Raw genomic sequence first — 26,660 nt, forward strand, 5'->3', positions numbered from 1 at the left:
GCACAGAGGGTTAAGGACACAGAGCAAGAGGTCCAAGGGCTTGGGCAGTGCCTTGGGGAGCTGCTTCTGGCCACAGAGCTCCAAATGGGGCAGGAGGCAAAGTGGAAAGCAAGGATCTGCCCTCCCCCAGCACGGCTGCTGTGTCCCACCTCTGTGCAATCAAACATTAAATAACCCCAAACTTGGTCTCCCGGAACAGGAGCTTAAGCAGGGCCCTAATTAGCCATTTGCTGCTCCTTAATTACCAGCACAATAGCGAGGGAGGCAGCAGCTCTGTGCAGAACACGAAGCAGAGCTGAGAGACAAACTCAGCAGCTCAGCTTCTCAGTGCTAAATGAAAACACAATTCCAGAGGGAAAGGACCAGAGAGAAATGGGCTCCTTGGCTCCCTTAAATGCTCTCTGGGGCTGCCCAGCTGCTGCCTGGCTGGGCAGGAATCTGGCCAAGCCACAGCCCAGCTCCAAGACTCTCCACTGCACTTTGCCAAAGCAGATGGGACCTCCGGGTCTGATTCTGGAAAGGTGCTGAGCAGCCTCAGACTGGTTTGAGCCCAGCAGAGGCACAGTTCCTGCTCCAGCCCTGTTCCCAGTGCACACAGGCCACCGAGTGAGTCCTTCCCCACTGAGGAGGTTTCCACCAGGCAGGCAAGAACAGAGCAACAGCTCCAAGAAGCTTCCAGCAGCTTCTCTCCTGTCAGTGCATCCTGGCCCCACCAGCACGACCAAGAAGCCCCACCCGAGCCCCATGCTGACCTTCTGGAGAGAGACCAAACACTCTGGAGGAAATTAACGGAGCTTTTATTTACAACCAGAGCTGCTGGGGCCAGTGAAAGCTCTGCTCCAGGCAGCCACTGCGCTGCTCCAGGGGGAGCAGACCTCGCTCCATTCACAGGCAGGACAGACAGACACCTCCCAGCAAGGTCCCTCAAGGGATGGAGAAGTGCAGGGGGAGGGGCAGCGACCAGCCCAGGGCTGCCCTCCCCACGCTGCTGCTCGCTGAGGATGAGCCCAAGGCACTGAGGTGTTTTCTCCCTGTTCACTGGGGACTCTGCTCAGCCCCAACGGCCTCCTGTCCCTGTGAGGGCTCACAGCTGCCACCAGCACAGCAGAGCTCTCTCCTCCCAGGCTCTTGGCCTCAGCTGACTCCAGCTGGGAAATTTCTGGCATTCCTTTCCAGCTGTCCCCTGTAAGGAAGTGCAGCTCCATCCCATCCTGAGGAAGCAGAAAGCTCAGTGAAGCAGCAGGCACTGTCTCACAGCACGATGCTGCCCCATGTGTCCCAAACACCTCCAAGAAGCAAAGACTGAGCAGCTGCTGGGGAAACCCCTCAGGAGTAGCTGAGAGGCATCCTCCTCCAGAGCCCCCCGCAGAGGCAGTTCTTGATCCAGCGCTGCTCCCACTGCTTCACTGCTGTCACCTTGTTGGGAGACTTCAGCATCGTGACACAGCCACACCTGGAAGGGAACAGAGAGCTGCAGCCAGGCCCAGGGCAAGAGGTGGTGCTGCTGAGATGTGGATGCCACAGGGAGAGAGAATCCGAGGAGGACATCAGCCTCTGCCAGCTGCAGGTGGTGTTTGTGAGCACTAAAACCATAGAATCAGGCAGGGTTGGAAGGGATCACAAGGATCAGGCAGTGCCAATCCCCCTGCCAAAACGGCACCATGGGCCCTGTGATGATCTCCCTCTCCCAGCTCCTGGTTTATTTGAGGGCCTGCTCCCTTAGCACCTTCCAGGGCAGGTCCTCAAACACCACAGGAGCAGCTCTCTTCCAGCGGCAGGGCCACACACCGAACGCATTCCCTCCTGCAGACAGCACCAACAGGAACTGGGACAGCAGCTGGCATGGGGAGCAGAGACTGAAGGAGAAGAGCAGCAGCTGCAGCTGGAGCTGTGCCCAAGCCCTCTGCTCACCTGGTACACGACTTGCACTCCTCTGTTGGGTAAGCTCCCAAATGCAGCCGCCTCAGGTGATCGATTTTGGGCTGTCCTGGTGCCCTGCACAGGAAGGAGAAGAGGAACTTGTCCAGAAGATTGCTCTCCAAAAGCTGTCTCCAGGACCATGAGCAGCCTTCCAGTGGCCAACACACGACAGCTTTGGACTGCTCAGGCCTCTGAGTGCCACGGGATTGGAGGCCATGCTGACAGGAATCTCAGCCTGCTCTTTCCCCTCCATTTGCCATCTCCTTTCAACCCTTTCAGCTTCCAGCCCACTGCAAGCTAAGGAGTGAAATCAAGCAGAGAGGACAAGCTGCTCCTGGAGCACAGCAGCAAATGGATGAGCCAAAGCCTGCTGGGATCCCAAACCCACTGACCCTAGAGCTGCAAAGAGACCCCAAAGCACCCCCCAGACACCCTCTTCATACCACTCCACCTAGGCAGAGACCTGAAAGCCCCCCAGACATCCTCTTCTCACCACTGCATCTAGGCAGAGACTTCAAAGCCCCCCAGACACCCTCCTCTCACCACTGCATCTAGGCAGAGAGACTTCAAAGCCCCCCAGACACCCTCCTCTCACCACTGCATCTAGGCAGAGACTTCAAAGCCCCCCAGACATCCTCTTCTCACCACTGCATCTAGGCAGAGACTTCAAAGCCCCCCAGACATCCTCTTCTCACCACTGCACCCATGCAGAGACCCCAAAGCCCCCCAGACACCTTCTTCTCACCACTGCACCTATGCAGAGACCTGAAAGCCCCCCAGACACCCTCTTCTCACCACTGCACTTAGGCAAAGAGACTTCAAAGCCCCTCAGACACCCTCCTCTCACCACTGCACCCATGCAGAGACCCCAAAGCCCCCCAGACACCCTCTCCTCACCACTGCATCTATGCATTTCAGGTCTCTGTACCTGACAAAGGCATCAAACTGGGAAGAGACAGTGTGGCCCACGAGCCCAGGAGCCTTTCCAAACTGAAGCCTGACCAGCTGCTTGTTCTGCAGCTTGCTGATGATGCCATCGTTGATGGGCAACCAGTCAATGTTGGGAATGAGCAGCTGGCTGGGCAGGAGGCAGCACTCATCTATCAGGGTATCATCAGGCTCTGTGATGTGATTTTCTTCACGACCTGTGTGGAAAGTGAAGCAGAGAAACCAGCATGATCCTTGAACTCCTCCTTGAGAGATGAAGAGAGCTGGGAGTGCTTCCCTCCTCCCCCAGCCTCCAACGCAGCTCAGAGCACAATGGCCCTGGCAGCTGCTCCTGCCCTTTCTGAACATCACAGACCCACTCACAAGCTACTCCTCCTTGCAATTACTCCTTCCCCACTAGGGAAGGATTCTTTTGCTCAGGGGAAACTGGCAAACACTTACAGCAGAGCCAGAGCTTAGTCAGCAGCCTGAAGAGCAGGGACATGCTGTCCTGGGTGTCAGAGGTTGCTGTGTAGACAGGCAGGCAGCTTGGCTTCAACAGCCCCCAGATACGGATCACCACCATCAGCTCCCTGAACATGCCCAGGGATGCTCCATCCCGCAGGAAGCTGTGTCCTGGTCGAACTGGGGAGCCCTGGGGAAGGAGGGAAAAAACCCCAAAACCCCACAGATTGAGGGTGACACAACCTGCCAGAGCCACCAGGCTGTTTGCAGCCAGCTCCTCTGCTTGAGCAGGGCACAGCCTCGCAGTGCCAGTGCCAGAGGATGGCGCCGGAGGGCAGAGGCAACACAGAAATTGGCTGAGGGTTGAAATGAGTCCAAGCAGTTGCTGAGGTCCCTTCTTCAAAGTGAGGGAAACAGAAAGGACAACTTGGCTGGAGTTGGAAGGGATCTTAAAGCTCATCCAGTTCCAAACCCCTTGGCATGGGCAGGAACACCTCCCACCAGCCCACGGTGCTCTCAAGGCCTCATCCAGCCTGGCCTTGAACACACATCCAGGGAGGTTGTGGAGCACAGAAGAACAGAATGGGATCTTTGATCTGTGTTCCACAACCTCCCTGGGCAACCTGTGCCAGCCTCTCCCCACCCTCACTTCCAAGAATTTCTTCCTCATCTCCTGTCTCACTTTCCTCTTTCCCAGCTCAAAGCCATTACCCTCATCCTTGTCAAAAGTCCCTCCCCAGCTCTCTTGGAGCCACTTCAGGTACTGGAAAGCTGCTCTAAGGTCTCCCTGGAGCCTTCTCTTCTCCAGTTCACTCAGCCTGTCCTCATGGGAAAGGCTCTCCAGCCCTTCAATCATCTTTGTAGCCTCCTATGGACCCACTCCAACAGACCCAGGTCCTCGTGGTGGGGGCTCCAGAGCTGGTCACAGCACTCAGGTGAGGTCTCAGAAGAGCAGAGGGGCAGCATCACCTCCCTTGACCTGCTGGCCACACTCCTGTTGATGCAGCCCAGCACATAGTTGTGTTTCTGCTCTTTGTAACACTCTTCCCCTCAACAACAGAGCACAGGAGTGCTGCAGGGCTTGGCTAAAGCCACCTGAACACCACCTCCAGGTGGTTTTCCCTCCTCTCCACGTGCTCTCCAGGGCCAGGTTCTCACCTGGTTAGGGAGGCTGGCCAGCAGGTAGAGCACAAAGTCTCCCACCCACTGGATGAGTTGCTGCAGGGACTGCAGTGTGGTCATCTCCAGCACAAACTCTTCTGTTTTCAGGTTAATCATCACCTTGTCAATGTCTGAAACAGAGGAAGGCAACTCCTGGCTGAGGAGGAAGATGAATTCAGCCTTCACCCCCTGTCCCTACAGTGCTGAGAGGAGTCACCCTCCTCTTACTCAAGCCAGGGAAGTTAGCAGGAGACCATTTTTCATCTCAATCCAAAAGGAGAGGGGGCCAGGACAAAGCACAGGGGCAGAGGCTCTGAGCAGTCACTACCTATGTCTGTGATCTTGGAGCAGATCTCGGTGAGTCTGTCCCCAGGGCTCTTGTCTGGGGTGTTCAGGAAGTGTGGGCGGAGCAGGGACTTCAAGGTGCAGCTGATGGCAATGAGGAAGAGCTTGGCATGGTAGTCACAGACCCGAGCTATGGTGCTGGAGGAGAGCTTGCAGAGGGAAGCCTTCATGGCCACGATGCGGGTGGAGAGGACCTGATGGAGGCACAGCAGGAGGGAGGCAGCAGAGAAGGCAGAATCAGAAGGAGCTCATTAGAGCTGCTCTGTTCTCTGCTCTCCAGCTCTGCCAGGTGAAGGACAGGACTGCTGCACAGCTGCACAGCTGCTCCCTGCACGTCAGCATTGCTCTGCGCCTCTCAGACAGGGCTGCTGCTCCCAGGACCTCTGCCAAAGGCTTTACAGCTCAGCAGAAGCTTCCACAGGTGAACACAAACCCTGCTCAGGTGGAGGCTCTCCTCACCCCAAGCATCACAGAATAGGTTGGGTTGGAAGGGACCTTCAAGGTCATCCAGTTCTAACCCCCCTGCCATGGGCAGTGACCCCTCCCACCAGCCCAGGCTGCTCAAGGCCTCATCCAACCCAGCCCTGAACACCTCCAAGGCAGGGAGGAGGCATCCACAACCTCCTCGGGCAACCTGTTCCAGTGCCTCCCCACCCTTAAAGAAGTGCTGTTCACAGAGAGACAGCAGAGCCAGGTGGCTATGAGCTGTCCTCTGAGCACTGGCAACTACATCTCCCTCCTCCCAGCCCCTGGGACCCTCCCCAGGTGCCCACCCTCTGCACAGGCTCCTGCTGACCTGCTGCAGGGCTGCATTCTGCCGCATGTACTCCTCATGCAGCTTCTCCACCAGGTTCTGGACCATGTTGGGCTGGACGTGGAGCAGGATGTCCCACCAGTCATAGCCAGTCACCATGCAGTACTCCAGGAGGAACAGCAAGTGGCGGAGGGACATGTTCATGTCCAGCACGTGGCCCATGGAGGGGGAGATGCGGAGCATGCTCAGCTGGAGGGAGGAGGCAAAAGCAAGACCTGCATCAAGAAGTGGCCTTGAAAACGTTTCCCAGAGCTACAGCTCAACACAGGGCCAGCTGCAGTGACATTGCAGCAGTGGGACCCACCCCTGCTTTAACAGGGCCAGCTGCAGTGACACTGCAGCAGTGGGACCCACCCCTGCTTTAACAGGGCCAGCTGCAGTGTCACTGCAGCAGTGGGACCCACCCCTGCATTAACAGGGCCAGCTGCAGTGACACTGCAGCAGTGGGACCCACCCCTGCTTTAACAGGGCCAGCTGCAGTGACACTGCAGCAGTGGGACCCACCCCTGCTTTAACAGGGCCAGCTGCAGTGACACTGCAGCAGTGGGACCCACCCCTGCTTTAACAGGGCCAGCTGCAGTGACACTGCAGCAGTGGGACCCACCCCTGCTTTAACAGGGATCACAGCGCTGCAGCCAGGCCCTGCTGGGCGATGCCCGAGGACAGCCCAAGGGGCACTGGGTGGAAGCTGAGGCAGAGGAAGTTTCATTGAACCATGAGGAGGAATTTTGTCACTGTGAGGGTGACAGAGCCTGGCACAGGCTGCCCGGGGGGTGTGTGGAGTCTGCCTCTCTGGAGACAGCCAAACCCCACCTGGAGGTGTTGCTGTGTGATGTGGTGTGGACGATCCTGCTCTGGCAGGGGAGTTGGACTGGATGAGCTTTGGAGGTCCATTCCAGCCCCTGTGACTGTGGGGATTCTGTGCCTGATTGTGGGGGGCTCTGCACCCAACTTGGGGGGGGATTCTAAGCCAAACTTGGGGGGGCAGGGGGGGATTCTGTGCCTGACTGGGCAGGGGTTCTGTGCCCGGCTGTGGGTGGGGGGAGGGAGGATTCCACACCTGACACGGAGGGGATTCTGCCACAGACCCTGAGTGCTCCATCACTACTTTGGCAGAGCCTGGATGAGAGGAGCTCACCTCCCCAGCCCCATCCCCAAGCACCCTACCTTCCCGTGGCTGTCAATGCCAGCCAAGGCCAGGGAGGTCCAGGAGAGCTGCATGGCTTTGAAGTGCACCAGGGGGCCGGCGGTTCGCTGCCTTTTGATGGCCTGCTCGTCCCCGGGGCGCTGGGAGGAGGAGCCATAGAACACAGCCATCATCTGCAGGGACAGGCGGTGCACGATGTGCACACTGCCATCGTGGAAGGCCAAGGCCAGGCCTGGGGAAGAGAAGACAACTGAAGCTGAGCATTGTGACTCCTCCTGGCACGGCCCAGACCTCTCCCAGAGGAGCCTCTGCCCAGGTGGCAGCAGAAAGCTGCTCCAGCCCTTTGAGCATCTTCATGGCCTCCTCTGGACTGGCTCCAAAGGTGTCTTTGAAGGTGTCCCTGGCAGCATTTCTCATGGTTTCACATCCCTGCTTCAGATTAACATCTGAATGACTTCAATGAGATGTGTGAACCTGCACTTCACATTGGCCAGGCACTGGCAGAGGCTGCCCAGGGAGGTGGTAGAGTCCTCATCACCTGGAGGTGGTCAAGAAAGGTGTGGCCTTGGCACTTGTGGCCATGCTGGGGTTGAGTTGCTGGTTGGAGCTTTGAGAGCTTTTCCAACCCAAACGATTCTGTGATCTTCCAGTACATGAAGGAAGCCTACAGGAGGGCTGGGGAGGAACTACTGACAAGGTCTTGTAATGACAGGAGGAGGAGGAATGGGTTTGAAATGGCAGAGGGAAGATTGAAACTGGATGTTAGGAAGATAGGTGGTGAGAGACTGGAACAGGTTTGTCCAGGGAGGTTGTGGAGCACAGAAGCACAAAATGTGATCAAAGATCCCATTCTGTGCTTCTGTGCTCCACAGCCTCCCTGGAGGTGTTCAGCACCAGGCTGGATGAGGCCCTGAGCAACCTGTTCTAGTGGGAGGTGTCCCTGCCTATGGTGGTGGGGTTGGAACTGGCTGAGCTTTGAGCTCCCTTCCAACCTAAACTGTTCTATGATTCAGCTACAGTTTAGGAGATGAAGAAGGGAAAGTATCAGGCAAAAACTACATATTTAGGAGAAAAGCAAGAGAAGTTCCTTACCTAGGCCAGGGAAGAACTTGGTATCATTTGCCACCTTCAGGTCAGTGTTGGTGAGGGAGATTGGCAGCTTGGGCAGCGCCACGGCCGAGACCCGATCCAGGTCGTTGGTGGCAGAGAGAATTCTCCATTTCAGGATCATAGGCTGCTTGTCTCCCACTTTGAAAAGTGAAGAAATAAATGAGACAGCTCTCCCCAAAGAGATCCTAAAACAGCTCCCCCAGTTCCTGCCCAGCACCCCCTCAGCTCTGTAGGACTACAGCCCAAAGCTTTGTTCAACCGGACCAAGAGATTCCTGCATTCATGGAATGGGTTGGAAGAGACCTCAAAGCTCAGCCAGTTCCAACCCCCCTGCCATAGGCAGGGACACCTCCCACCAGCACAGGTTGCTCAAGGCTTCATCCAGCCTAGCTTTGAACACCTCCAGGGCAAGGAGGTGGTATCCAGACTCTTCCTGCACAACCTGTTCCAGCATTTCCCCACCCTCACTGCCAAGAATTTCATCAGCTCACAGAATGGTTTGAGCTGGAAGGGACCTCGAAGGCCATGCAGGTAATTTGCCTTCTGGACTGTACAAACAGTGACTTTGTTTTGCTTTTGGTGGAAAGTTCTGCTGGAGGGACTGGAAAAAATAAATCCTCATTGTAGAGAAATTCTTTTATGTTGTAGTGGAACAAGGAGCAGTTATTTGGGTTGGTTGTACCTGGTAAGAAAGGCAACCAGGCTGGTGAAGGGCCTTGCACACAAGTCCTGTGAGGAGCAGCTGAGGGAGCTGGGCTTGTTTAGTCTTCAGAAGAGGAGGCTGAGAGGAGACCTCACTGCCCTCTACAACTTCCCAAGTGGAGGTTGGAGCCAGGCTGGGGTTGGTCTCTTCTCACTTGCAACAAGTGACAGAAGAAGAGGAAACAGCCTCAAGTTGTGCCAGGGGAGGCTCAGGTTGGGCATTACAAAAGATTTCTTCCCAGCAAAGGCTCTCAGGCACTGGCACAGGCTGCCCAGGGTGGTGGAGTCACCATCCCTGGAGGGGTTTGAAAGCTGCATGGATGTGGTGCTGAGGGAGGTGGTTCAGCAGCAGAGGGGGGGCTGTGAGTTCTGGGTGAGTGGTTGGACTGGATGAGCTCAAAGGTCTCTTCCAACCTCAACAGCTCTAAGAACCCAGGTGTAAGACACAGGCAGAGTGGAGGAGCTGATGGAGGCAGCTCTGCTCCACAGCCTCTTCCCTTTGCCCAGCTCTCAGCAGGAGCAGCAACTGCACTGCACCACACAGAGAATGTCTTTTATTGAGTGAAAGCAACAAGGAAATTGCTTCCTGGAAACCTTCCATGCACTGCCTGAGATGCAAACAGCTGCAACAGAGCATGAGGCTGAGAACACCTGAAAAGTAAATACAGGAGCCTGGGTAATCCCCCACAGGGGATAATGGAGCTGAGAACCTGCTCTGCACTTCCACTTAGGCCAGGAGCTCCTTTCCAAGAGGAGCTGCTGCAGAAACTCACCCACGGGGGAGATCTGCTGGAAGATGTTGTTGACTGGCAGACCCTCCTTCCTCAGAGACCAGCACTCCACGATGCTGCTGTTCTGGTTGGAAGCACAAAGCAACACCTGCAGACCAAAACACCACCACAGTGAGACCATGTGCACAACCTCTCCCACAGGGAACACTTTATCCCTCTCTCCTTTGCTTTGAGGGTCCTTCTCTCTACTACTTTGTGCTCCCACACCAGCCAAAAGCAGAGTACTGCACCTGCTGCACACAGCCTGGGCCTCTCCTCATCACCATCCCAGCTCTCAAAGGCCTCTGACCTGCTGATGCTGCTCACCACAAACTAAACACAAAGGGAAGAGCAGAAAGGAAGGATCAGTGTTGGGTCCAGTCCTGTTCAACATCTTCTTCAATGACATTGATGAGGGGATAGAGGCAAGGCCCTGGGTCAGGACACCCCTTCACAGCATCACAGAATAGTCTGGGCTGGAAGGGACCTCCAAAAGGGACCTCCTAAGCTGCCCTTTATCAGTGATGCTGATGAGAGGACAGAGTCAGCTCAGCAAGTTTGCTGCTGACACCAAACTGGGAGGCTTGGCTGATACAGCTGAGGGCTGCACAGACAGAGCTGGGCACAGAGGAACAAATGAGGTTCAAGGACAAGTGCAGAGTCCTGCAGCTGGGGAGGAAGAATAAACTGCAGCAGGCCAGGCTGGGAGGTGACTGCTGGAGAGTAGCCCCAAGGAGAGCAGACCTGGGAGTGCTGGGGGAGAACATCCATGGCACAGCAATGAGCCCTGGGGGCCAAGAAGGCCAATGGGATCCTGGGGTGTATTAAGAAGTGTTCAGCAGATGCAGGGAGGTTCTCCTCCCCCTCTGCTCTGCACTGCTGAGACCTCATCTTGAGCACTGCCTTCAGTTCTGGGCTCCCCAGTTGCAGAGGGACAGAAACTGCTGGGGAGAGTCCAAGGGAGGGCTCTGAGGATGATGAGGGGACTGGAGCAGTGCCTGGGGAGGAGAGGCTGAGGGCCTTGGGGCTGCTTAGTCTGGAGAAGACTGAGAGGGGATTGAATCAATATTTATCAATAGCTGGGGGTCAGGAGAGGGGGACAGACTCTGCTCACTGCTCCCTGAGATAGGACAAGCAGCAATGGATGGAAGCTGCAGCACAGCAGGTTCCAACTCAGCACAAGGGGCAACTTGGCTGGAAAGGTCCCAGAGCCCTGGCACAGGCTGCCCAGAGAGGTTGTGGAGTCTCCTTCCCTGGAGACTTTCAAGGCTTGTCTGGATGTGTTCCTCTGATCTGTGCTAGACTGTGTGGTCCTGCTCTGGCAGCAGGGGTGGACTCGATGATCTCTTTGGGTCCCTTCCATCCCCTAATATCCTGTGAGCCTGTGGAAGTGACTTTGGAGCCAGAGCAAGCATTGCATTCTCCTACCAACTGCTTGCTCCCGTCCAGAGCAGAGGTTTGGCCCCACTGGATCCCTCTGCTTCCCAGAACCACACTGCCAGTCCCCTGGCAAATGGAGTTAAGCTGCTAAATGAAGTCAGGCAGATCAAGAGCTCTGAGTGCTCTGCAAAGGGGCTGCTTTGAAGCCAAGACCTGAAGATCAAAGACTTCACATCCCAGACCCTCCCAGTCTGCCCAGCAGAGCTCAACTGCTGCCAGATCCAGAAGATAAGCAGAGCAAAGCACCAGCAGGATAAAGCAGGGATGAGGCTTTTCCAGCTGCTCTTCCAAGAACTGCAGCCCCAGGGTGGGTAAGTGGAGTGTTTAGTCTTGAGAAGGCTGAGAGGGGATCTGAGGTCTGTAAATATCTGAGGGGTGGGTGTCAGGAAGGGGCCACTCTCTTTTCAGTGGTACCCAGTAACAGGGTAAAGAGCACTGGGAACAAGCTGGAACCCAGGAGGTTCAACCTCAACACGAGGAGAAACTTCTTTGGTGTGAGAGTGCTGGAGGCCTGGAGCAGGCTACCCAGAGAGGTTGTGGAGTCTTCCTCTCTGGAGACTTTCAAGCCCCACTTGGATGCATTCCTGTGTGCCCTGCCCTGGGTGATGCTGCTTTGGCAGTGGGGCTGGACTGGATGATCTCTGGAGGTCGCTTCCCACCTTTACCATTCTATGATTCTGTGATGATTCTTCCCTTGCACAACCTCTGTCCTCTTTCGCTGGCCTTGGCCATCACCTCACAGTGAAGCCCCTGGGTGATTTCTGGAGGGCCCTTCCAATCCCTCCCTCTCTTGGATCCTAGGCAGTGCAGCCTGCTTGAACCAGCAGCACCACCAGGACCAGCAGCTGCGAGCACAAAGGGCACTGCAGGACAACCATCGTCCACCTCCAGAGTCACAGGGGGAAGCCAAAAGTGGCTCAAACAGCTACCTCCTTGCCACTCACTAACTCCTACTTGTCTGAAGAGCAGCTGCTCACCTGCTCTGACATGTCCCGGGCCAGGAACTTGAGGTGGGTGATTGCTGGGTACTTGTCCTTGCGGGCAGGGTCGGTGGTGCAGCGCATGAAGAGGGAGGGCAGGATTTCAGTGTCAATCTTGCACTTCTCGTTCACTACACTGACACAGACCTTGTAGAACTGGACAGGGGAGGTGCTGCTGCCATCCGACGTGGCCACCACGATGTTGCCCCCTCCGGTGAAGGCGACGTCAGCCAAGGCCACGCGGCAGCGCAGGCGGCAGAGGCTCTCGGTAGAGGTCAGCACCTGCCCGTTGGGCTTGAGGAGGGACACAGTCACCAGCCCGCTGATGGTGACAGCGATCCAGCCCTCCATGGGCTTCCCACCAAACAGGGTGAGGGATGGAGAGAACTTGACCCTGGAAAACTTCTCACCGAAGTTTGAGGCTCCAGACTGCAAAAGAGAGGTCAGGGACACAGAGAGGCTTGAGCCGGATCCCCGCTGGGAGCACTCCCCGAGACGTCACCGCAGCGCTCCAGAGCCAACCAAGAGGAAGGGCACCAAGCTTCCAGCCCAGCTCTGCTCCACCACCCTGGAGCAGCTGCAGGGGCACAGCAGCCCTGCAGCAAAGCTCCCAGAGCAGCCCAGGCTCAGAGCACAGACCTGGAGCACAGACATCTCACCCTTCTCCTCCCCTTCCGCAGCCAAATCCAGCTCTGACACCAACCCCTCACATCCCCATGCCTTGAGTCCTCCCTATCCTTAGCTCTGGAATGACTTCTCTGTGGGCCACTCCAAGAGTTAACATTTCAAACCACCCAAGGAAGCAAGTTCTGCTTGGCAGAGCTGCTGTGTCTGAGCCTGACAGAATTAGACACATCTCCAAACAAGCAGCTTATCTCCACCCACACATGGCTCCCATTCTCAAAAATCCCTGGATCAAACCTCAGGATCTCAAACATTTTTTTTTCTTGAGTTCCTCACTGGTAGGCAAAGAAAGATTTTTATCACCCTTTGACAGCCCAGGAAAATGAAAACACCCAGGACAAGAGCCACATTTAAAGCATCACAAGCAAGGAAGCTTCCAACCCCTGCTGGAATCCAACAGGAAGCAAAAATCTGACTGGAAAAAAAATTCCCCTCCTTGACTTGTCCAAGGTCACAGAGCAAAGGTGGAGCCAAGAGGAACTCAGAGAGGAGCTTCCCAAAGTCCTCTGCTGGCCCAGGCCAGGTCCCTGAGCAGGTTCCTCACAGAGCTGGGACAAACCTTTTCCACGTGCAGGGCCAGCTTCACGCCGTTGTGCAGCCAGGACAGGGCCACCACCGGGTCCCCCTCCACCAGGCTGCCCACGGTGTTCTCCCAGCTGTTGGCCAAGTGGTCAGCCATGCTCCAGCACTTGATGTGCCCATCTGCATCTGCTGACAGCAGCCTGGAGCCTGTGAACAACGGTGCCAGAGGGTAGAAAGAAAGCAATCAGCCAAGCAACCAAACCAAGCCAGCACAGCCTGAGCGGAGGCGCTCAGCTCGCGGCTGTGAAGGGATGGACAAACTCCCTCTCCACCAGGAGCTCTGTGTGTCAGGGAACTTTCAGAATCCTGGGCTCAGTTTTGGGCTTCTCACTTCAAGAAAGGCATTGAGGGGCTAAAGTGTGTCCAGAACAGGGCAACAAAGCTGGGGAAGGGTCTGGAGAAGAGGGCTGGGGAGGAGCAGCTGAGGGAGCTGAGGGTGTTTAGCCTGGAGAAGAGGAGGCTGAGGGAGACCTCATTGCTCTCTACAGCTCCCTGAGAGGAGGTGGCAGTGAGGTGGGGTTGGGCTCTTCTTAGACAGGAGGAAATGGCCTAAAATTGTGCCAGGGCAGGGTTAGGCTGGAGATGAGGAAAAGCTTCTTTACTGCAAGAGTGGTCAGGAATTGGCAGAGGCTGCCCAGGGAGGTGGTGGAGTCCCCATCCTTGGAGGTGCTGAAGAAACCCTGTGGCCATGGCACTTGGGGACATGGTTCAGTGGCCAGGGTGGTGTTAGGCTGATGGTCTCAGAGCTGCCTCCTCCAACCCAAACAAGTGTAGGATTCTGTGGACATGTGCACATGAGCAGCAGGACAGGTGGGGAACAAGAAGGGATCCACCTCACCTGACTGGTCCCACTCCAAGCAGGTGATGACTTCAGCATGGCCAGAGTTCACAGAGTAGACATCCCATGGGTGCTCAGTGTCAATGATATGGACCATGTGGGTGAGATCTACCCAAAAAGAGAAGCAAAGTCACTGTCCCTCAGCACCCAGCTGGGGCTCCCAAACCCAGAGAGCCTCAGCTGAGGCAGGCCAAGGCACAAAATCTTCTCCATCGAGTTTTGGGAAGGGCAATGACTGCCCTTGGCAACTGTGGTGAGCACCACACACCAGCACAGGGCTTGCCTGGTCTAGCAGAGTGAGAACTGCTCCTCAGCACAGAACATTTCACCACATGGAAGCAGAAAGAGGCCAAATTTCCTCTGCTGGTTACTGCAGGGGAGCTATGCCTGGGTGGAAGCAGTGCCCAGGTCCCCTGGCCCAGCAGCTCCTGACAGCAGAACTTGCCAAAACACACTCTGAGGTTCCAGAAAGTGTTCCTGAGCCTCCTCCTACCTTTTTCCTCCTCATTTTTGAGGTCTGTGGTGAAGGCAATGAGGTTCCTGCAGGACCAGGCACACACCAGGGGGATGGAGGGGCAGTGGTTGCTCTTGGGCTTCTTCTCCCACTCACACACGTAGGCCAGGTCCATGGCCCCGGGGCCCCGCCGAGGGGGAAGCGGCGAGATCGCCTCCCTCTGGAAGCAAAACAGAGCCCATCGCACATGTCACAGCCCCGGTCACACCGGAGACCCGGTACCCAGGCGGGAAGCAGCCCCCTAGCACCCAGGGGACGAACGGCGACCGCAGCCCTCGGGGAGCACAACCACCCCCGGGATGCGGGCGAAGACAAACCCCGTACCAGGAGAGCTCCCGCGGCGGGGACCGGAGCGCAGCGCGGCTTGACAGCGACCCTCACGGCGAGGGCAGCCAGGCCTGCCGCGGGGGCACGGCCCCGCTGCGGCGTTCGAAGGGAGCTACCCCCCGGGATACCAACCCCACCGGGATACCAACCCCACCGGGATACCAACCCCACCGGCGGCGGCGGTGCAGGGAGGGGAGATCAAGCCCGCTCTGGCCCGGCCCCTCCCGGGCGATCCCAGCGGGGCGGGAACTGCCGCACTCACCGGGCCGGAACCGGGAGCCGCCGCACGCACCGGGCCGGGGCCGGAGCCGGAACCGCCTCCCGCCGACAGCGAGGACCCCGCCCCGCCCCCTCAGCCTGCCCGCCGCCCGCCTGCGTCCTTCGCCCTGCGCTCAGGCAGCGCTGCCCACACCCCAGCCCGGGGGCCTTCAGTGGGAGGGCAGAGACTGCGCCAGGCAGCGGCAGTAATTTGCATGGCGCTCTACCCAGAATTCCACGGGGCGAAGACAGCCAATATAAAGAGAAACTTCGGAAATCTTTGGAAGGGAAATTAAAAACTGGGAGAATAGATCAGGAATTCTATGGGGGAATGGTGTAGATCGCTATTTAGGGCGAGAAAACAAATTACCCTATTCTACCAGCTGTTAAGATCTAGCCCGTTAAATACCTCTCGAGGTACACCCGGGCTTGTGCTCGCTTCGGCAGCACATATACTAAAATTGGAACGATACAGAGAAGATTAGCATGGCCCCTGCGCAAGGATGACACGCAAATTCGTGAAGCGTTCCATATTTTTTGCTACCCAACCCCACGCACTTCCCCCCTGGGGACGGGCAAAGTCTTTTTTCTGTCCCCTCTTCCTGCCGACACATTCGCCGTGGAGGGGCTGAGGGTGCCGAACCCCCCGCTGCGGTCAGGCTCAGCCCCAGGTGCGCATCAGCCCAAGGGAAAGGTTGTGGATGGGTGAGGCACAGATGTGCGATGCATCCCACAGTGTGGGGACCAGCCCGACACCTCCCCGGTCTTTCTGACACCCTCCCTGTGCTAGTTTGAAGCAGAGTAGAATGTTTTGGTGAGAAGAACTAGCTCATAGGCTGTGAAAGGATAACAATGGGGATGTCTGCTCCCCTCAGAGTCCTGCTGAAGAAGAAAGGAAAACATTAGCTAACACTCTCGCCATTTCTTCTGGCACTCTGTCCTGAGCTTCTGACTGAGCTGCATCTCCCTAACCTCACCTTCCACTCCACCTTTGCTTCTTAACCTCTTGGCTGAACCTCTATTCTTCCTTAGGACTGGGGTAAGGTTGAGAGGGGCAAGGGGGAGGTGCAGGGGCAGTTGAGAGCCCCTCCTGGGGACTCAGGTTTCTGGGAGGGGAGTTGTGTTTCTGTGTTCCCTTTTACCTCGTCTATTTCTGTCTATAACTGTATAGACTGTAACTATCTGCTTGTATATTGTGCCAGCTGTAAATAAATAGCTTCATTTATATTCCCAGCGCCGACTGAGACTAGTCTGGGTGATTTCTAAAGTGGGGGGGGGGGCAGGGAACACCCAAACCATCACACTCCCCAACCCAGTGTCCCGACACCACGCACAGACAGAGTGGGGAGCACTGTGGTTTATTGTTCCCCAGCACCACCCGAGTCACATAAGCAAATGAGGCACAAAGGTGTGCCGGGAACACCCTGGGGGCCCCCTGGGTTAATGGCAGTTGGTGTCTTTAAAGCTGGAGCTCCCAGCAGAGACCCCCAGCAGGTGTTGGGGGTGCTGCCACAACACAGTCCTGGGTGATGGTGAGGGTCCAGCAGAGTCAGGGACCAAGGACAGAGCAGGGCCCCCCCCCACTCACAAAGCCCCCTGCAAGCAGCCCTTTGGGATGCAGGGAGACTCACCAAGGGCAGCCACGGGCAAGCAGCAGGAGCGCAGGACCCCCATGGGCCGAGCTGCGCCCCCCTCCCGCACACACACACACACACACACACACGTAAATACACACACACAGAGTTAAAAACAGTCTATAGTACACTTAAAAACAGCCCACGGACCGCCGGGGGGGGGGGGGAACAGGGCACTGCCAAAAAGCCAGAGCACCCAGCAGCTCCCCACGCCGCACCCTGGCGCACGGAAGGGGCTGGCAGGGACGCACCACCCCCACGGCGAGCAGAGGGCTGCGGGCGCTGGAGCATCCCCGGGCGCTGGAGCATCCCCGGGTGCTGGAGCATCCCCGGGAACGCGAGCGCCCCGCGGCTCTTCCGCTCGCTCAGCCTTGGCTCAGCAGCCGCTGGGAGCTGTCTCACCGCAGAAAAATCTGGACCGAACCCACCCAAAATCGCCAGCGTCAGCGCCACGGGTGGGGGCTTGGCCCAACCCCACCTTTTTGTTTGGTTGGTTTGGTTTTTGTTTTTTTTTTTTAAGCACCTGGGCTATAAATAGACACAAAACAATAAAAACAGTCCCGGGAGAGCGGCTCCGGGCCAGGGAGCAGCGCTGGCAGCACGGGGCGAGGGTGGCAGATAGGCACCCGCCGTGGCCCACGCCCCGTGCCTGCAGCGGGCAGATATCTGGCAGGGCCACGCTGAGCCTCAGCAGCCCAAGGGGGACATGGCACAGTGCCTCACCTCCCCCCCCAAGCTGTGCACCATCGAGCAGCTGCTCTTGGAGGAGGAGGAGGAGGAGGGGAAGGGATGAGCAGCCCCCTCCAAAAGAGGGCTCTGCACTGCACCCCGCTTGGGCAAGGGGAGAGGCAGGACGGCAGGGCTGAAAGAGCAGACGGAGGAAGATGAAGGAAGCCTTCGGAGGGCACCAAGCGAGGGGCAGGGCGGCCCTCGGCGGGAGGTATCAGCTCATCTGGCCCAGGTAGTCTGAGAGCAGGAGCTCGGGGGGCAGGAAGATGTGGTGCTTGTTGCTCACTTTCATTTGACGTTTCCCTTCGATGTCTGAGCCTGGGGGCGAGAGGGAGCAGTGAGCACATCCCTGTCCCCACCCTCTCCTCCACGGATCCCAAACGGGGCTCAGCCACTTCCCCTCCTCCCTTGCCAGCACAGGGGAGCCTGTGCTGTGCAGAAAAGGCAGCTGCCCACCCCCTCCCGCCTCAGCCTCCTTCGTGCATCCCTGCTGGCACTGCGGGCTCCGCTTGGCATCATTAGTGCTCTCTTGCTGTTTTGCACAAGCAGCTGCTAATGAAACGCTCCAGCAGCAGAGACTCCTCCACGGGGACCGAGCCTTGTGCCTCTCCTCCCCTGCCCTGGCAACGAGACCTTTGAAGGAAACCCGCGGGCAGGGCCACAGGAGAAGGAGCCCTGTGAGCAGCCTCCTGCTTTGGGACAGAAACCCAGAACCGAGAGGAGAAAATGTTGTGAATGAGCAGGGCTGGGCCTGGGCACGACCCTGCCTGCTGGGCTTCGGCACTGCTGCCCACCCACCGCCAGCGCTGCGCCGTTCGGCCACAGCCAAGGCTCTTCAGGCAGCTTCGGGCAGCGCGGGTGGCAGAGGAGGGGTTTATCTGTGAGCTGCAGCACGAGGTGGGGCCGGGAGGAAGAAGAAAGGAAGAGGCTGAGCTGGAGAGGAGCGATAGTAACGAAGGGAAGGGAAAAACAACCCCAAACCAAGAGACTCTTACTGGCAGAGACGAGGTCCATGTACTGGCAGAGTGCATGGAGCAGCAGCCGCTCGAAGCTGGGGGAGGTGGGGGACAGGGTTAGAGCTGATGTCTCAGAGCAGCACCTCCCTGCCCTCGCTTCACCACCCACGGATCAGAGGCAGGCAGCACAAAGTGCCACAAGCCCCTGTGCAGGAATGCCCTGGCACATCCCTCCTTCCCTGGGGGCTCTGCGGGGGCCAAGGGAATGCCCCCAGCTGGAAACCTGTGCTCAGCTAAGGGAAGGGCAAGGGGTCTCGTCACTTCCAGAGCCCCCCTCCAGTGCTTGGGGCAGCATGTGGGGAGAGAGGGAACCCAGGTGGAGCAGCCTGGGTGCCAGGCAGCTGGCTGGGAATCTCAGCACCCCAGGCTTTGCCCCGTGGGCAGCAGTGACACCTGCAGACATACCTGTTGTCCATCAGCGCTGTGTAGACAGAGCGAGGAGTGACAGAGAAGAAGGCCAGCAGCTCCTCCTCCAGGCCCTCCAGCGTGCCCTGCAAGGAGAGGCAGGGGCTGTCTGTGAGAGGTAGACAGCAGTGGGCACAGCCCCAGCACCACGGAGGCCTCTGACTCCTGAGCTGTCACCACCAGCAGCTCCCTGGCAAATCATTTGGATGCCAGACAGCAGGAAGGCACAAGGAAAGGAGGCAGCTGCCCTCTCCAGCCCTGGAGGCAGGGAAGAATCTGGCCCCTGTCAAGTCTGTGTGCCAAAGGCTGGCACCATCCCCCATGTTCAGCAGCCAGGAGAGCTTTGTGCTTCTCCTCTCCTTTTCACCCCCCGACAGGCAAAGCGATGCAGCTCTCCTGAGCACCCTGACCCCCGAGACAAGCAGCAGAAGCAAATCTCACTTGAGAACAGATTGAGCAGAAGCCAGAGGGCAGGAGGAGCTCAGGCTGCCTTCAGAGGCTCTAATTAGAGTGAGGAAAGCAGAGCAGGAAAACAGCACCACTGAGGAGAGAGACAGCAGGGAGGCTGGCACCGTGGGGCCCGGGAGAGCGAGTATCTGGGCAAGCAGCAGGGCAACGTGTGGCAGCTCAGCACCCAGAGCCCGGGCAGCATGGGGCCACATTTCCCTCTCCATCCAGGCTTAGCTGCCTGCTCAGCAGCTTACACACTTCTACCTCCTTCCAAAATGCATTCAAGGTGTTCTAAAGAGCCTGGTGTGGACCACTCTGACGACCCCCAGTGGTTCCACTGCTGCCCCTGTGGGCAAACGCCACTGAGCTCTCCCCAGCCACCTGCTGCCCAGCGAGTGGAGACTGGAAACCACCACACAGAAATGTTCTGGAACCACTAGAAAAAGCTGAACTGAGCCTGGGACCCAATCTGCACGGGGAGCTGAATGTCTGTTCACAACCAGCTGCCACTGCAGAGGGCACAGGAGCAGAGCAGCACATTCCCCAGGAGCACAGCTGGAATTTGGCACTCGTCTGGCTCAGTGCCCACATGCCAAGTCAGAGGATGGCTGCTGGGACAAGGCTCTGGACAAAGGTGCATGTGGGGTGCTGGCAGCTAAAGCCCTGCCTGCCCCAGCCTCTCCCCACCCCACTCCTCCTCAGCAGCCCCCAGCTCACCATGGGGATCCGACCTCGCTTCAGAGTGGAGCGCAGGCGGCGGCTGATGCGCTGGAAGCACTCCTGGGGGGTGTAGGCAGGGTGCTCTGGAGCAGAGAGAAGGCACTCACATGGGGCTCACAGCTCCAGGGCCCACTGGATGGCTCTGGCTGCATGGCATCACCTCTTGCAAGGAGCCCACTGTGCCCATCACCACCCCAGGGGACCCCAGCTGGCCACCTCCTCTGCTCCTGGCTCTGCACAGAGTCCCCTCCCAGCAATACTCTCCCCAGCCAAGGAGCATCTGGAGGGTGCAAGAGATTTGGGGGGTTGCAATCAGGGGCTGGCTGCTGTGCCCATCACACCCACTGCCATCTCCCACCAACCCTCCCTGGTCTCTGGTGGGAGTCTGTCAGGCATAACCCCCACCCTACTGCAGCACCCATGGGGTGGGCTGAGCTCAGACATCTCCCAGCCCCACCAGGGCTGGGCAGTGCCCGGAGCAGGATGCAGCCCTGCCCAAAGCACAGGCAAGGGTGGAAAGGGAGAGGCCATCCCCACCCAATGTCCCCTCCCAGCACCTTTCCACTTCTCTTCATTCTTGACAGGCAGTTTCCTCCTGTGCTTCTTCCTGGCTTCCTCCTCCAGGTAGAGCAGGACTCGCTCTTGCTCTTCCCCAGACCGGTTCATGAAGTCATTCCAGATCTGACAACAGAAGCCACCGGGCCCCACTGCAGAGGTGTCTGGGGAGCAGCCGGCGGTGCATGGCCACCCTCAGAGCCCCTCCTGGCGCCTTGTGAGCCTCCTCCCCCACCCATCCTCAGGGACAGCTCATGCAAAGCAGGAACAGCAGCTCAGGGAGGGGAATGCAGGGGCTGGGCAGAGCTCCACAGCTAGCACAGGGACAGAACATGGTGGGCAGGAGCTGCAGCAGTGATGAGCTCTCCTCCTGTCCCTCCAGCTCCTGATTGGATCAACCACTTTGGGAAGAAATGTGGATTTAACTCTCAGAGCCAGCACCCCAAAGTGGCTTTTTAACGGTCACTGGGAACCCAAACGCTGACACAACAGCCCTAGCCATGCAATCCACCTCCAGCCCAGGTCACCAGGCTTCCTGAGCCTGGCCTGAAGAAAAGAGGGAAGAGCTCTGCAGAGCCCAGAGCACCACAGATCGTGCAGGCTGCTCTGTGACCACAGCCCTGAGCACCAAAGAGGAGAGAAGCCCAGTTTCAAAATGCCCAGTTACAGCCTGGTGTCGCAACAGCAGCTGGGCAGACTGAAGCAACGCAGGGGTTGGCAAGGGGAAGGACCTGCCCCACCCCACAGGCTGCAGGACAAGGGGCCCTGCGACCTGATCCCCCTCCCCAGCACATGGGAATCAAGTGTAGAGATTCCAGCTCAAGCAACAAACAAGAAGAAAGGGTGTTGAGCTGCACCAGGAGAGGCTTAGGTTGGACGTGAGGAACAATTTCTTCCCCAGAAGGGATGTCAAGGCCTGCCCCAGGCTGCCCAGGGCAGTGGTGGAGTCCCCATCCCTGGAAGGGTTTCAAAGAAACTGGAAGGGGACACTGGGGGTGCTGAGGGACATGGTTTAGTGGTGCCCTGGCATGACCTGATGACCTTGAAGGTCTCTTCCAACCAAAACGATTGTGTGATTCGGTGACTGCAACACGAAGCAGGAGCCAGGACACAGGAGCTCAGGCTGGGGAGGCAGAGAGCTCAGCTCAGAGGAACAAGGAGCAGACACCACACACTGCCAGCACCTCGTGTGCCAATCTACCTCCACGTAGGTCTCGTTGCTGCAGGCCTCAGTGAAGATGCTCGGGGTGGCAGAGTGGGCAAGCTCCCCCTCATCACTGCCGCACTCGTCCCGCTCCAGCAGCGTCATCAGGTAGCGAGCTGGGGGTGGGGAGAAAGAGCAAAGCCACTGAGAGGGGAGGCAGCTCCCTCAGAGAGACCCTGTGCCCCCCCAGCACCCCCCTGCTCACACCCAGAGCCTGCCCCAGCTCCTTACTGTTCTCCAGCCTCTGCAGGCTCTTGCGCCCCTTGGCCCGCGGGGTGAGGTCGGAGTTGCGGATGGCTTTGTTGATGAAGTACTGCTTCCTCTTGGAGGGGGAGAACCTCTTGGCTGGGGAGTCCCCCAGCGGGGGCAGGCAGTCCTCAATCCTCCTACAAGGACACACGGCAGAGGGGACTGAGCCCGCCCAAAACCTCCTGAGCCCTGGGACAGCCACAGCAGTGTCAGGTCAGAGAGCTGAGTGGGGACAGCCCAAGGTGGGGACAACAACAGAGGTAGAGCATCAGTGTTAAGTGCCTCCTGCACGGGGCCCTGCAGCCCTCTGGTCGTGGCTAACAGCCTCGTGGCACCACGGCTTGCTTGGAGGACTTGGGGGGAGGTTTAAAGCAGCCAGATGTGGTAGGTGAGCAACCCCAGCAGCACCCAAGGCTAAACAAAGGGATTTATTCCCGAGGAGAAATTCAAGCCTCAACCCGAGGAGGCTGCCAGCAACAGGAGCTTGTCACTGCCAGAGAGCTACAGCCCCTCCTGGCTGCACCCATGGGTGCTTGGCTCTGTCAACAATAACTTGATGGGGTTCTGGGGTCCATGGTGAAGAGTGTGGCCAGCAGGTCAAGGCAGGTTCTCCTCCCCCTCTACTCTGCCCTGCTGAGACCACAGCAGGAGTACTGTGCCCAGTTCTGGGCTTCCCAGTTCAAGAGGGACAGGGATACACTGGGGAGAGGCCAATGGAAGCTATGAGGATGATGAAGGGGCTGCAACATCTGCCTGATGAGGAAAGGAGGAGCGACCTATAAGGTTGGACTGGTTGATTCTATGACCTGGGGCTCCTTAGGCTGGGGAGGACTGAGAGGTCTCACTAATGCTTGTCTGCAGGGTGGGTGCCAAGGAGGCTCCAGGCTCTCTTTAGTGGTGCCCTGTGACAGCACAAGGAGCGATGGATACAAACTGGGACTCAGGAAGTTCCACCTCAACACGAGGGAAAAACTTCTTTGGTGTGAGGGTGCTGGAGGCCTGGAGCAGGCTGCCCAGAGAGGTTGTGGAGTTTCCTTCTCTGCAGACTTTCAAGCCCCATCTGGATGCATTCCTGTGTGCCCTGCCCTGGGTGATGCTGCTTTGGCAGCAGAGTTGGACTCGCTCTGGAGGTGCCTTCCCTCCCCTACCATTCCAGGATTCCAGGGCCAGGGAGTCACTCAGACACACACACAGTTCAGGAATGACCATAAAACAATTCCGTGTGAACATTAAGCCAAGTGATGAGCAAGAAGCTCTCTGGGCATTTCATGCAACCACTTCGGTTTCAGAGGTCATCAGAAGTCCACCGAGGATGAGGAGTTTCACTATCTTGATGCTCATCCTCTGCCCACTTGCTGAGGACTCTGCCTGGCAGCTTCCCCCTCGGGTTGGTGCAGGTTTCCGGCAGCACAGCAGGAGGTGGGTGAGAAAACCAACACCGCCACAACAAACCAGCGCACCCCACCCTCTGCCAAGCCTGGGCAGGGCTGGAAAGGGGAGGAGAAAGGCTGCTCCTCCTCCTCCCCACTATCACCGACTCCTCCATGTGTCCCCTCCCTTTCAGCAGCACCCTGGGGGAAGGCTCCAAAGAGATCTGGCACCGCAACCAGGCGCTGGCACAGATGTCCTCAGCACCTCTGATTGTGCCCTGCTGGCTGGGAAGGCTGCCAGCTCCAACCCACACCAAACCCTGATTTTCATTTGGCCACAATAACCCCAAGCAGTGCTACAGGCTGGGGACAGAGTGGCTGAGAGCAGCCAGGCAGAGAGGTGCTGGTAGAGAGCACCTGAACATGAGGCAGCAGTGTGCCCAGGTGGGCAGCAGAGCCAATGGCATCCTGCCCAGCAGGACAAGGGAGGTTCTTCTGCCCCTCTGCTCAGCACTGCTCAGGCTACCCCTGGAGTGCTGTGTCCAGTTCTGGGCTGCTGAATTGCAGAGAGATGTTGAGGTGCTGGAAGGTGCTGAGAGCAGGGCAGCAAGGCTGGGGAGGGGCCTGGAGCACAGCCCTGTAAGGAGAGGCTGAGGGAGCTGGGGGGGTGCAGCCTGGCACAGAGCAGGCACAGAGCAGGCTCAGGGCAGAGCTCATTGCTGCCTGCAGCTGCCTGCAGGGAGGCTGTAGCCAGGTGGGGTTGGGCTCTGCTGCCAGGCAACCAGGGCCAGAAGGAGGGGACCCAGGCTGAAGCTGTGCCAGGGCAGGGTCAGGCTGGATGCTAGGAGGAAGTTGTTGCCAGAGAGAGTGATTGGCTGCCCAGGGAGGTGGTGGAGTGGCCATGGCTGGAGGTGTTGAAGCCAAGCCTGGCTGGGCACTGAGTGCCATGGGCTGGTGATTGGATAGGGCTGGGGAATAGGTTGGACTGGAGGAGCTTGGAGCTCTCTTCCAACCTGTCTGATTCTATGACTTTCCCTGCACAAGGGACAGTGTTAGAGTCTGTGCTGCTGAGGGGTGGGGGGGGGGAACCCAAACCAACCTCTCCTCCTTCTATCTGGAGAGCAAACAGCAGCAGAGTTGGCTCAGGAGAAAAGGGATGCAGCAGCCTCAGCGATGACTAAGAGGCTGCGTGGGGAGCTGTAACCCAAGCCCCCAGCAGAGAGTGACCAGGGCTGGAGGATCAAGTTTTGATACAAAGGTGGTTTAACAAATAATGATAGCAATGGAGGGAGTCACCTTACAGCTGGCTCCAGCTCCAGGCTTTTGAGTGCACAAAGTGTGGCAGCTGCGAGCCTGGCACTACCCGGAGCCGTCACGGCTCACCGGCGTGACCTGGGATGGCTGTGCCACAGGAAGAGTCCTTCAAGGGGAGCCCAGGGGCAAAGCACAGTAAATATTGACCTCGTTTTCACGGGCAGGGGAGCCTGGGCTCAGGGCAGCGGGGCAATGAGGAGGGTTTGTCCTCCAGCCTCCACTGGGGTGAAAACAAAAGGCGTTTAAAAAAGCCAGGAAGATGAGCAGAGGCTGCAGAACCTCCCCCTGGGGACAGGCTGAGAGAGCTGAGGGTGTTCAGCCCGGAGGAGGCTTCAGGGAGACCTCAGAGCTGCCTTCCAGTAGCTGAAGTGGGCTACAGGAGGGCTGGGGAGGGACTTTGACAAGGGCCAATGGCTTTGAGCTGGGAGAGGGGAGAGAGAGAGTGGAGATGAGAAAGAAATTGTAGAGAGCAAGGGTGGGGAGACGCTGGCATAGGATGCCCCCTCCCTGGAGGTGTTCAAGACCAGGTTGGATGGGACCTTCAGCAACCTGGGCTGGTGGGAGGCATCCCTGCCCGTGGCAGGCAGGTTGGAACTGGAGGATCTTTAAAGTCCCTTCCAACCCACTCCATGAAGCATCAGCAGGGTGGGCACACCCTCAGTGCTGCCGGCCCCCTCCCCAGCCCTCCCTGCCCCAGCCGCTTGGCAGCAGGACGGTCACTGACCTGCGCCCCCCTCTCTCTCCCAGCGCTGCTGGAGGCATCTGCAGCGCTGCCAAGGTCTGGCACCCTGCCTCGAGTCCCTGCACTGCCACGTCTGCTGTGCGGCACTGCCACCTCCGCCTGCGGGACTCATTTCCAACCACGGAGACTCACAGGTGACAGTGACCTTAGTCCTGTGCCAGCGGAGTGTTGGGCACCCAGCCAGGGGCAAGCAGGTGTCTGGGACAAGCTCCACTTGGAGTCCCTTATCAGTAACTTCAGTGCTGGTCACCGGCAGCGCCAGCCCGAGGGAGCAGGGTCCAGACAGGACCAAAGAGCCGCCGGTCACCAGCTCCGGGGCCAGCACACACAGTTCGGTGTCTTCTCCTCCAGACAAGAACCGGGAAGCCTCCTGCTCCCCCCGGGGAGGTGCTTAACCAGTCCCCGTTATGTACCGTTTCAGAAGCACAGCTCGGCACCGACACTTAGAGGGAAGCCCCTGCTGCCCCGCGGGACCGAGCTCCGCGGGCTGGCCGGTTCCCGTGCCAGGGCTCTCGGCAGCCCCGTTCCGGGGTCTCCGGTATCAGCGGGATCAGGACCAGCAGTCACTGGTCCAGTCGGGACGCCCACCGGGACCGGACCTCCTGAGTGACTCAGGCGCGGTACCCCCCGGCACATCGCGTCCCCGGTGCCGGTGTCCTCAGGGAGCTCCGCTGACCTTCGGCGGGGTAAACACTAATTAGCTCATTATCCTAATCATGGCCTCCTGCCTCTGACAGCCGCCTCCGGGCGCTTTCCTATGCCAGACCGCGGAAGCAGAAGCCCTCCTGGAGCCGAGCAGCCGCTCCCCTCCCGCCACTCCCCCGGCGCCGCTGGGGGTCCTCATCCGAAAAGCGGAGCCCCCACCCGCAGCCCACGGGGAGGAAGCACGGGGAGAGGTGACAGGCCCGGAGCCGCCGCCGCCGGACCCAGGCGCTTCCTTCTGCCCTGGCCGCCCCACTGCCCGCCCGGGCGCCGCACTCACGGGTAGGGCTCCTCAGGGCCCGCGCCGCCCCGCAGCACCACCATGGCCCGCTTGGCTCGGCTCCGCTCGGTTCAGCCCGGGACAGGCGGCGGCACCGGGACCTCCGCGGCTCCCGCCGGAAGTGGCGTCAGACGGGCGGGAGCACCGGGAGTCCCGCCCCGGAGCGCTGCGGGGGGGGGAGGGTGGGGTCACGGAGGGGTGATCCTCCCAATACCGGGGGCTCGACGGCTGCCGGAGCCCCATGAGTGCGGCCCCTTTAAATCCGCCCCCGCTGCGGCAAGACCCTTAAAGGGACCGCGCCCTGCA

At 58.5% G+C, this 26,660-nt stretch overlaps 2 protein-coding genes and 1 non-coding gene across 5 annotated transcripts; 1 reads left to right on the forward strand and 2 right to left on the reverse strand.

Moving 5' to 3' along the window:
* Positions 1 to 780: 780 nt before the first annotated feature.
* Positions 781 to 15,088, reverse strand: MED16 (mediator complex subunit 16). 3 transcript variants are annotated; one of them, XM_064174937.1, is made up of 15 exons: positions 14,989 to 15,088; positions 14,379 to 14,559; positions 13,886 to 13,993; positions 13,025 to 13,194; positions 11,779 to 12,210; positions 9,365 to 9,470; positions 7,872 to 8,027; positions 6,800 to 7,011; positions 5,615 to 5,821; positions 4,802 to 5,012; positions 4,471 to 4,604; positions 3,310 to 3,502; positions 2,849 to 3,065; positions 1,912 to 1,995; positions 781 to 1,453 (listed from the first exon to the last, which is right to left on the reverse strand). In XM_064174937.1, the coding sequence occupies exons 2-15, from the start codon at positions 14,512 to 14,514 to the stop codon at positions 1,327 to 1,329; spliced, it is 2,493 nt and encodes an 830-aa protein (XP_064031007.1). In that variant the 5' UTR covers positions 14,515 to 14,559; positions 14,989 to 15,088; the 3' UTR covers positions 781 to 1,326. The 3 variants fall into 3 exon arrangements, with proteins under 3 accessions (XP_064031007.1, XP_064031009.1, XP_064031008.1); XM_064174939.1 differs by lacking the exon at positions 14,989 to 15,088 and adding an exon at positions 14,893 to 14,916; XM_064174938.1 differs by lacking the exon at positions 14,989 to 15,088 and adding an exon at positions 14,724 to 14,816.
* A 327-nt stretch (positions 15,089 to 15,415) lies between these two features.
* Positions 15,416 to 15,522, forward strand: LOC135192343 (U6 spliceosomal RNA). Its single transcript, XR_010308971.1, has one exon. It is a non-coding gene; the product is annotated as a U6 spliceosomal RNA (small nuclear RNA).
* An 804-nt stretch (positions 15,523 to 16,326) lies between these two features.
* R3HDM4 (R3H domain containing 4) lies at positions 16,327 to 26,524 on the reverse strand. The gene is made up of 8 exons (XM_064175026.1): positions 26,355 to 26,524; positions 21,929 to 22,083; positions 21,695 to 21,813; positions 20,496 to 20,619; positions 19,936 to 20,021; positions 18,769 to 18,854; positions 18,343 to 18,398; positions 16,327 to 17,665 (listed from the first exon to the last, which is right to left on the reverse strand). The coding sequence occupies exons 1-8, from the start codon at positions 26,396 to 26,398 to the stop codon at positions 17,562 to 17,564; spliced, it is 774 nt and encodes a 257-aa protein (XP_064031096.1). The 5' UTR covers positions 26,399 to 26,524; the 3' UTR covers positions 16,327 to 17,561.
* Positions 26,525 to 26,660: the final 136 nt, after the last annotated feature.

The sequence above is a fragment of the Pogoniulus pusillus genome, chromosome 41, assembly GCF_015220805.1.
Source record: "Pogoniulus pusillus isolate bPogPus1 chromosome 41, bPogPus1.pri, whole genome shotgun sequence".
NCBI classification, from domain to species: Eukaryota; Metazoa; Chordata; class Aves; order Piciformes; family Lybiidae; genus Pogoniulus; species Pogoniulus pusillus.

Bases quoted from the DNA above. Each gene is read 5' to 3' on its own strand.
- MED16 (XM_064174937.1), bottom strand. From the start codon at position 14,514: ATGGACCTGGCCTACGTGTGTGAGTGGGAGAAGAAGCCCAAGAGCAAC. The intron at 7,012-7,871 runs GTAAGGAACTTC...TCTCTTCCCCAG, and splicing joins CAAGTTCTTCCCTGGCCTAG to GCCTGGCCTTGGCCTTCCAC. The intron at 3,503-4,470 runs GTGAGAACCTGG...CTCCTTCCCCAG, and splicing joins TGGCCAGCCTCCCTAACCAG to GGCTCCCCAGTTCGACCAGG.
- R3HDM4 (XM_064175026.1), bottom strand. From the start codon at position 26,398: ATGGTGGTGCTGCGGGGCGGCGCGGGCCCTGAGGAGCCCTACCC. The intron at 20,022-20,495 runs GTGCTGGGAGGG...TCTCTGCTCCAG, and splicing joins GAATGAAGAGAAGTGGAAAG to AGCACCCTGCCTACACCCCC. The intron at 18,399-18,768 runs GTATGTCTGCAG...CACCTCCCCCAG, and splicing joins ACAGCGCTGATGGACAACAG to CTTCGAGCGGCTGCTGCTCC.